General features: G+C 42.5%; 2 protein-coding genes across 5 annotated transcripts in view; one reads left to right on the forward strand and one right to left on the reverse strand.

Moving 5' to 3' along the window:
• The window catches only part of aamdc (adipogenesis associated, Mth938 domain containing), a 17,805-nt gene extending 12,516 nt beyond the window's left edge, over positions 1–5,289 (forward strand). For 2 of the 4 annotated variants that reach the window (XM_005737433.1, XM_005737436.1), the window contains exons 2-4: positions 3,624–3,774; positions 3,862–3,957; positions 4,336–5,289. In XM_005737433.1, the coding sequence (XP_005737490.1) occupies positions 3,643–3,774; positions 3,862–3,957; positions 4,336–4,476 (369 nt within the window). In that variant the 5' untranslated portion in view covers positions 3,624–3,642 and the 3' untranslated portion in view covers positions 4,477–5,289. Of the gene's footprint in view, positions 1–1,565; positions 1,666–2,829; positions 2,912–3,623; positions 3,775–3,861; positions 3,958–4,335 lie in introns of those variants that run through there. The other 2 variants (XM_005737435.1, XM_005737434.1) reach the window with 2 other exon arrangements.
• Positions 5,025–10,011, reverse strand: part of ints4 (integrator complex subunit 4) — an 11,515-nt gene continuing 6,528 nt past the window's right edge. The window contains exons 19-24 of the mRNA XM_013911977.1: positions 9,788–9,918; positions 9,641–9,700; positions 9,316–9,475; positions 6,760–6,903; positions 5,760–5,880; positions 5,025–5,644 (exon numbers count right to left, since the gene is read on the reverse strand). Coding sequence (XP_013767431.1) covers positions 5,454–5,644; positions 5,760–5,880; positions 6,760–6,903; positions 9,316–9,475; positions 9,641–9,700; positions 9,788–9,918 — 807 coding nt within the window. The 3' untranslated portion in view covers positions 5,025–5,453. The remainder of the gene's footprint in view (positions 5,645–5,759; positions 5,881–6,759; positions 6,904–9,315; positions 9,476–9,640; positions 9,701–9,787; positions 9,919–10,011) is intronic.

Genomic DNA, 10,011 nt, shown 5'->3' on the forward strand with positions numbered 1-10,011 from the left:
CTATCATCTTTTAAATGTCCTTCTTGTAACAAACATATGTCAAAAACAAATGTTGCCAGGTAAGAAGAAACTACTGCTGTCTTTGTTGGGTTTTGTAATCCCCTGACATTCATGGTCATGATTTTAAAATCTGCCATGTATCTGAAGGATTGTGGGGTTTTTGGGGTTTTTTTTGTTTTCTTTTACCAGCTTCTTCTTTATCAATGAGTAACATAAACAGTTGGTGCTTCGTGCTGAGGAACGCCTGTGACAAAAGAGTGAGACATATTGATCCCTCTAGCACCTCCTCATTATTTTGTATTTGTCATTTCCTGTGGAGATGGAAATATTACATGCGGGAGGATTTGTTGTATTTCCAGATGACCGGCCAATAGTTACATTACTAGCAACGTCTTCATCCAAGGGAGGAAACCCACTGACAGTTTGTTTTGTCTGACGCAGCTCTTCTGAAGAATTGAGAGGTTTAGAACACGGCCTCTGCTAGCATTACCGTTAACAGCTGGATTTTCCTGTTTGAGTGCAGCTAGCTAAACCGCTAAACATGTTTTTAAAACTTGAACTTTAAGCGCTTATTTCTTAAATCCAGCTTCAGACAGTGTTCCATCTGTCTCGCTTTCTGAGGGCAGGGCTGAGTGGTGTAAATTAACCTGTATATGTGTAGCATTTCAAGTCCCTTTTAAGGTCAGTCTTTTTTTTTCATATTTGGTTTAATGGGTTTTCTGTTAATGTTTGCTCAAGATTCCTGGAAACCAGTTCAAAGCCCTCCCCACACCCTCAACAAGTCTCTGGTTCTGGCTGAGGTTTCTTCCCGTTAAAAGGGAGTTTTTCCTTCCTACTGTAGCCAAATTCTTGTCAGGCTTTTCTCTGTATTATTGAGTACCTTACAATATAAAGTGCAATTGTTGTTGTGATTTGGTGCAATATAAATGAAAATGAATGTAATTGAAACGGGGTTTTAGGTCTTCGTTTGTTTGTTTAGTTGATTTATTTTGAAATATTTCAGTGCAAATGAGTCTTGTGCGTGTTTGTGTTTTGTACAGCTAAACGTACATAACATGAAACGAGTTCTGCTACCAGCAGTTGTCTGTCCTTGCTATTGTTGATGGTTTGTGTCTAGCAGAGGTTGCTGGGACTTGATTTGTTCTTCAGAGCAGACTGGCCGCGGTTATATTTGCAGGTTTGTGACCTGATTGTTCTCCCACAGACACCGCTACGCGTTTAAAGAGTAAATCTTTGGCCTGTAGATGCAGTAGAAGTTCACAGGTGAAGATTTATCGTACCCAAAACGTATTAAACTTGATTATATTATCAGTGTTCCCTCTGTTCAATCATTACCGGATGCAACTATTGCTGCTGTACTCTGCTTATCTCAGGCGAAGGAAAATCGCGCTACAAATGTTTAATTTCTTTGCTGACTTTTCAAATTTAAACGTGTCACGTGTTTTCTTTAAATTTTAATAATTTAAATGAACTACAACTTAAATGTTGCATAATATATTTGTCTACACAAGCTCCTTTATTTTACTAAGATATTTTGTTTTCTATGAAATGAATCGAGTTGAGGAGGCGCGGCTTCTCTGGACCAAAATGGCGGCAGCACTGGCTCCTCGCATCCCGTAACAGAAACACGGACTACCCACGTGAATTTCACCTTCGGAGGACTCGGTAATAGTTATTTGACAGGTTTCAGGGATAACATCAGTAAATTTGGAATTTAATGTTAAGTTTCGTAGCCTTTTTTGCTCTGTTGCTGCTTCGGTTTGTGATTGGACAATTGCAGACTACGTAACCAGGAAGCCACCAGGAAGACGTAGTTGTTTCTTAAATAACTTTGTTTGTAGCGATTCTTCGACTCGTTCTTCTACTTCGGTTTAATGTTTTTGTATTTATTTCATAAACTGTACGGTAAACGTTACTGTTGAATTTTAACTTCGGATTTCGGACCGCGAGTCAGGGAGAGGGTGCGGGGAGTGACTCCGTCTGCTCCGACGTATTCCCGGTATCGCTTCTCGGCCTTTTGGCTAAGATCAAGTGTAGTATCTGTTCTTATCAGTTTAATATCTGATACGTCCCCTACCCGGGGACCATATATTAAATTGATTTTTGGAACAGGGAGATGGAATAGGGGCTTGCTCCGTCCACTCCACGCATCGACCTGGTATTGCAGTATCTCCAGGAACGGTGCACCCCCCTAAACATGTGGAAAAACAATGCAAGCTTTACTAGCTACGTTCATTAGCAGTGTTCGAGTGGATCTGTTAGTATGCTGCACCGTACCGTAAACATCTCCTAAATGTGAGTTCACTGGATTTTGCGTATGGTAGGGTGTTTTTATGCACAGCACAGTAAATCAGTGTAGTATTCGTAGTTTTCATTTCAGTCCCCTTAAAGAGTCCATGCTTAGTCCACTAGTTTAATTCATGAATAATAGTTTCTGGTATCATAATTTTTTGGGTATATAAGATTAAAGTCACAGTTGCTGCTTTTCTTTTTTTTTTTTCTACATTTTTCATGTTAACGTTCACAATACTTCTGTAACTTTGTGAATTAAGAAACTAGTTTTCAAAAGGGTGCAGACAGGTCACACAGGAGGACAGTTCCACATAAGGTGACATATTGTTGACGGTTTGTGTATTTAAAATGTTTCAGCTAATATTCCACTTTATTAAAGAGACTAAAACTGAACTGAAACCTACGAAACACACAAGTCTAAGGTCCACAGGTAAACTCAGGGTTGTGTGAGCTGTGCGGAAAACTTTATTACTAAGGCTGATGTTTCAGCTCCAGCACCTTGATAATTAACAACCAATCATAGACTGACTGTTACAGCTCGCAGGTTAGTCCGTGTCCCTTTAATTACGGGAGGAAGAACGACTGGAGGGGTGTGTTCAGTGAGTTGACATCGAGACGGGTAAGCAGCAGCACAGACTTTAGCTTCATGTTTTCCTGTTACAGCCTAACAAACTGTTTTAAAAGGATTTCAGCTAGTTTGTGTAAATATTTTGTCTGGTACGGTTTGAATAGATGCAGTAAGTGAGTTTGACAGCAGGTTTATATTGGTTTGGAGTTAAAAGTGAGAAGTATAAAAATAGACCCAGTCAGCTCACGACTTACAGAAATGGCAGGACAAGGATTTTAGTTGCTGACGATACCGAGTGTGTGTGTGTTAGTTAAACCCTGTGCAATCTGTGTGTGCTAAAGTAAGCATCTAATTTGCCTGTGCTAAGTACACAGTTTGTACAGGGCAGCTTACATGTAATAATTTGATCTGATTGATCGAATTCTTGTATTTACACAAGTTATTGCTGTTAGGTGTTGTTATACACCGGTTCAGTATAAACCTCCTAATGAGTCAAACTTGATTGAATGCAAGTAAAAGAACTTTGGACCTGAAGTAGTAACTGAATTATCAGCAGCACGTTTCACGTAGGCCCTCTTGTTCTTGTAGTCAGTTGTAGTTTTGTTATTGACCTGCAGGGGAACATTTTACAAGGGCACATAAATCACTCCTGCTGGTTGTGGCAAACTTGCATTAATGAGACCTTTCAGAGTATTTCGATGGCTTGTAGAAATCTTGTCACACTATTTCAGAAGCTGTGCTAACTGCTTATTTTGTCTTACAGCAGGTAGCCTCAAAGAAACATGTCCTCTCCAGAGATCGCCTCGCTCTCCTGGGGCCACATGAAGGTGAAGGGATGCTCCTCCACCTACAAGGACTGTAAGGTCTGGCCTGGAGGGAGCCGAGCCTGGGACTGGAGAGAGACTGGGACTGACGTAAGTGAAACCAGAATCCAAATGAGGACGGACTGCTGTAAATGAGCTCTGAGGCAAATTTGTGATGTTGAGCTTTATGCTCCTCAGCATTACCCTGGAGTGCAACCTGCTGACCTAGATGAGGTGCTGAAGAAGGGAATCGACCTGCTGGTAATTGGCAGAGGCATGAGCGAGGCTCTGCAGGTAAAACAGACCAATTTATTCCTTTAAACATAATAAAGCCAAAATATAAACTATAGTTTGGTTGGAGTCTTAGCACCTTTGTTCTGTTTGTTTTAAAGAGTTTTTGCTTTCTGTTACTTTGATGTAATAAAACAGATCCCACGCTCAGCTGCTGTATGACCGAGTCATGTTGCACAAGCTGCTCCTATCAGATAAAGTATCACAAAAGAATGAGACTGCAGACTTGGTGGTTCATCCATTCAAATAATCTGGCTAATACGGTCGTTCTTTGGAGGCTGAAAGGCGATTTCCTGCGTGTGGATGTGGTTGGAGCGCTGATGGATCGATTAAGGAGCTGTGCTTGTCAGACTGTATTCACACCATCGTCTCCTCTAACAGGTTCCCTCCTCCACCCTGGACTTTGTGAAGCAGAAAGGCGTTGATGTAAAAGTCTTCCAGACGGAGAAGGCTGTCGCTGAATACAACAAACTGGCCGGCCAGGGTGCAAAGGTGGGCGGGGTTTTCCACTCCACCTGCTGATGTCACCCTTACCTTGCTGACATGGCCACCTGAGGAGGACTCTACAAGCTCTTTCACTGTAGAGAGAATATCCCACTGTGGTGCTGAAGCTTTGAGTTCACTGTGAAGATGCAAACAAGCTGCCGACTAAATTTTAGCCTCACTTGCATTTGTGACTTCCTGATTATGAAAACACAATAATGGGCATAGACTGATAGACTCTCCTGCTTTCTGTTGTGCTACAGGGCTCATTAGTTTTCTATGCTTTGCACATTAGAGAGCACTCTTTCCTTCCTGCCTGCCTTAAAAGCCCAAACTCATCTGCTGATGAATTCAGCACAAAAGAAGCCTTCAAACAACAAGAGCCACCGATAACAGTTGAAACAGAGTTTCTGTAGGTAAACGTGTGGAACGATTGTTGATCTTTGCCTGCAGCTGTTTCATGGCTTAGTCTCTGTCCACAGGCTCAGCAGGAGCCAATCACAGCACAGAAACTAGGTCCATTCACACCTGTGGCCATTTTAAAATCAGGTGGAGAGACCGGCACAGAGAGAACATCCAAACTGTGGTTAACACAGAGTCAAATCTTTAAGTAAATAAACATCTTAAACAAGAGAATTCACAAATCGAGTCACCTTCTCTCTGAGAAAAGTTATTTTAAAGGTGGTGGCAGAAAAGAATGTAGAGCATCTTCGAAAGCTCTTCTAGAGTTGACTTTAGATGCAGTCACATGTTATAAAAGCTGAAATGTATGGATGTTACCTGCTGTCTAAACAGGGAGGAGTTCAGTTTGATTCATCATGTGACAAAATAAAAGTGGAGAATGAAACTTGACCACCTGACTTCTTCTTTATAATTGAATACAAAAAGCTTTTTCCATAAAACCCCGTCTTGTGCTTCCTACAGCTTGACCGTTAATGAGAGTGGTTTCCTGTACAGTTATAATTAGAGATGAACAGAAGAAGAAAAGTCCTGCACGTTAAAGCTGAAACGCTTTGTTAGCGTCGTGCGGGCTTGGGCATGATGAAGACTTTAACGGCTTTGCTAAACGGAATCGTTCCCTCGACGGCGGCCTCTGCTGGCGGGAGGCTCTCCAAGCTCTCGCTCCACCCCAGCTTGGAAGGGGAGGTCAGGGAGGTTGAGGAGGAGCTGTAGGCCAGCAGGAGACGCACCTCGATCTGAGACGGCTCTGAGGCAGAGACACGAGGGGAGGAAACAAAGTGACGATGGAGCGAGAGTTTTTACTAGTTTGGATGCTTTATAACTTTATATTCAAAGGACAAAAAAACATGTTATTAACTGACCTGTCCACGCTGTGTGTGACAGGTAAACCTGCGTGATGAGTCTGTGTCTGTGGGGTCCGGGCTTTCTGAAGTCTCCAGGTTTAGGATGGATCACGTGACTCTGGCCGTCTGGATACAGAACCTGCAGAGGCAGCGAGTAGTAAACATTCATGTTGGGTGTAAAATACAAACCAATCAGTGCTTATAAGGCTGGATGATAACCGGCACAGCCTGATTTAAGCTGCACTCGCTGGCAGGTTTGTAAGTAAGCCGAGCCTGATGTCAGTGGCTCTGCACTTCAAACCACGCTGAGCTGGTTAACAGATGTTAAAACACTTTCATAAACTTTGTGCCAATAAAGGTGAGGCCTCGTTTACATCAGTGGGGAAACAAAAGCATGTCTAGCCACAACTGCTGGAAGCACTAGAATATACCCGCAGTGTGAGAGCAATTAATTTGTGGATGAATGGAAGACTGTGGCCATTGTTTTAAACAGGTAATGCAATATTTTTGTTAAATACCTTAAAGCTTAAAACCTACACGCTCAAAACTTTGTGTGTTTTGGTCTTTTATCCACACATACAGTGTTTTAGGACAGACTGACACTTTAGAGAAAGATTTTTGTCTTGCAGTGTCAAAGGTGTGCGCCTTGATCTCTTTCAGATTCGGGTTAATTTATTAATCCAACATGTTTACAGCTGACCCACACAATCTATAGTCTTTAAACACTAATCACAAACACTTACATGTCGAGACAGAGATCGACAACGAGGTCGAGAAAAAAAAATATTAAAAATAATTTGAATAACAAGGACAAATGCCTCAAAATCAACAATCAGAAAAACTCATCTGAATGACCCCCGTCACTGTTAAATGATCTTATTGCTGACAGACTGTTCGCTGTTTGCAGGCCAACACTTCTATAGTCAGATCACCACCTGTTGGTTTGGCACTTCACAGCAGTTTTGGGGGGGATTCAAGTAGATGAAGTGATTTCTTTCTGGCGTCACATCAAACTGACCTGAACTTTCACCGTGTTCTGGGGGTCCTGGACGTGCTCCAGCGTTGCATCAATGTCTAACGCCACCACCAGGCCAGACGTGAACCTCAGTGGGTTGTCAGACTCCCCCGTTGGTTCAATGATGGTCGCCGTCGCCCGATGGATCTGATGACCAGCAATAAATTAAACAAAACTCAAACCACACCACCGCTGCAGTCTCTGAGGCTCAAAGTTCAGGAACTCCGCCCATAAAAATGCAGAAATCTTTTATTCATAAATGGAAATATCAGGTGGAAAAGAACATTTAAATTAAAACAATGCATTCATGCAAATGAGATTTCAAGAACTAGTTTCAAATATAGAGTGGCTCCAGCTGTGATCGACCTTTATTCTGAAAGTTCACCTCTGTAATCTTATCGTGCCATCTGGAGTCTGCTGCTGTTTTTAGATGCTCCATGTCTCAGTCTGACCTGTTACACATTTATGATTTATAGAGATGGCACCATACCACTTTTTAATGTCCGATACCGATTCCGATATCATAAATTTGGATATCTGCCGATACCGATATGAATCCGATATAGTGTATTTTGCAATCAATAACACAGTTTTTTATAAATATCTTGCTGCATTTTGTATAAGTTCATACTCAAGTTTTAAAAAACAAGAAAACGAAGCTACTCTGTTATACCTGTATGCAAAAAATACTGTTCAGCAACACTGATCAATCTAATAAACTTAAACCTGCACCATCCCCCATTCTGGTATTTTAAAGAGTACTTACCTACCTCACTAATAGGGTTGCCAACTCCCAGCAAAAATATTAGGGAACCACCCCCCGCCCTTAATCGATGTAATCAACTTTAATTTAATGCAAGTGTAAAACAAATGCACAGAAATCGATTATTTTTCTACAATAATTAAATAGATTCATCATCTTTCTTCAACAGAACTGCAGACTGCACAGATGGTACTATGGCTTACTAGGGTGTATATTAGACTTATTAGTTACTATTTACAATAATGGATTTCTATACATTTAATCAGATGACCACGTTTGTTGTAAGATTCAGATAATTATTTATTCAAAGTTTATAAATGACATAACAAAGAAAAGTATTTCTTTGTGCCCCCCTCTCCCTGTTAATGCCCTACCTGCCCCCCTGACAAAACTTTGCTAGACCCGCCCCTGCACAGTTACCAGCTGTCAGCTACATAGAAAAGGATCCTGGTGTTAGTTGTCTCTCAGAAACAGTTCATAACTTCAACTCATCCATGTCACCTAAAAGGTAAACCTGTTTCACCTGTTCAGCTCTGATGATTCAGTAAGGACATCTCCTGGTTTCATCCTCATGTTTCCCTCTCACCACATATCCAAACCGACATCATGACCAGCAGCTTTACAGCTGTGGCTCCAGCAAACATCAGCTGATAGAATTTATTTAATATTAATTTCTAACAACAGCTGATCAAGCTTAAACGTGCTGCTGTTGTTTATCCACTGGTCTCCTCTTTCTAGTGCAAAGTGGGCGATAAACAAACAAGAAAGACGGACTTGCGGCACAAAAGCCGATCAGCTGATCATTGATCAGTTTCATGTTTGAAGTAATAACAGGAGAGGAAGGGGGGAGAGAATGAGAGAAGTAGATGCAACTGCGCAGCAAAGACACAATAACTCCAGCTTCGTGTCTATATTTTAATTCTAGCTGAATTACGGGACAAATCGCTTCCTTTTCACCTCAGTATGGAGCTCCGATGGCCAGTCCAGCTGTGGCTCAATATATCAGTTGTTAAGCTTAACGTGGAAATACTCTGCAAACATTCAGGGATGAACTGACACACTTGCTTTACTTCTCTGGGATAGTTTTCGCCGAGATGAAACGCCGCGGTTAGGAAGCATGTAGCGAGGCTCCAAATGCTCCAACAGACCGCCAACAGGTCTCGACAACAGCCGCTCTATCACGTGACACATACTGCTCCGATGCGCCGAGCTGGGTTACGCCAAGTAGCGCGTTTTGTGTGTATCACACCGATACGTAATATCAGATCGCTCCATCTCTAATAATTTCATCACTTAAACTTAAAGATAAACTTTGAATGTGAGAGATTATAACTGGAGGTAACAGCTGGGTCTCCGGGTCAGGAGTGAAACCACGAGCGTGCTGATGTGAATTAGACAAATTCATAATTTGAGTTGTGCTTTGATGTTTGAGATTTCTGAGTGAGAGTTTGGTCAAGATGAATAAAATCACCCCAAATTAAGCTCAAGTTGAAGGGCCACTCTTATTTTGAAAGTTTAGTTGCTACCACAGCCCCAGGGTGGGCGGGTCCCTGTTGTTCTTGGTTATAATCTGCTACTTCAACAGAGTCAACTCTATCATGTATGTAAGCACTTGGTTATGTGCATGCTTGAGAGCGCCTTATAAAGAGCGATGTGTAATAACTGGTATAAGAAAGCCTTCCAAAGAGTCACTTAAACAGAAGCACTGGGAGACGAGCTTGAAGGAGAGATGAGTGCTGTATGGATTTCAGTCATGAAAACTCGTGCTGTGATGCTTCACAGTGTTTTCACCGCACCTGTTCGGGCAGTCTGAGCTGCAGCAGGCCGCTCTGTCTCAGGGTTGTTTGCAGGATTTTCACCAGCTCCACTGGCTTACAGGACGACAGGCGCGGCATCAGCTCCAAGAGCTTATCCACAAAACTGTCCTGGAGGTGTGGCAGCTCGGTCAGAAACAGCCTGAGGGAGGCACGAAACACCGACAGCGAGTCAGGACAGTCCGACGCTGTCCTTTGCATCGATAACACACAGACCATCAACAGATTACATGAATCTCCAGCTGATATGGACTGAGCCGAGTTCAACTCTCACTGTCTGAAAAAGACAAAGAATGAAAAAACATACCTCTGAAAAGACTCGACATCCTGCAAAAACTTCTCGCAGCTGCCGATGAGGAGATCCAACCTGAGGAGAGACACAGGCTGGGAAGTATGTACAGAATGTGTGTGTGTGTGTGTGTATGTGCGTGCGCACACGTGTGTGTGTGTTTACCCCTGTCTGGTGCGAGCAGTCAGGACGAGCTGCAGAGCTTTGGCCTGGAGTCGAACATGATGTATGGTGGCCACCTGTCTGCTCTCCAAGCCGCTGTACAGAAACTCCAGCTTGTAGGTTTCCTCCAAGATCTACAAACACAGTCGCACACATCACATGATCTCACTGTTGCTGTTACAGTGTGTGTGTGTGTGTGTGTGTGTGTGTGTGTGTGTGTGTGTGTG

This window comes from Pundamilia nyererei, unplaced genomic scaffold (genome assembly GCF_000239375.1).
Source record: "Pundamilia nyererei isolate P.nyererei 1_Seehausen unplaced genomic scaffold, PunNye1.0 scaffold00076, whole genome shotgun sequence".
NCBI lineage: Eukaryota > Metazoa > Chordata > Actinopteri > Cichliformes > Cichlidae > Pundamilia > Pundamilia nyererei.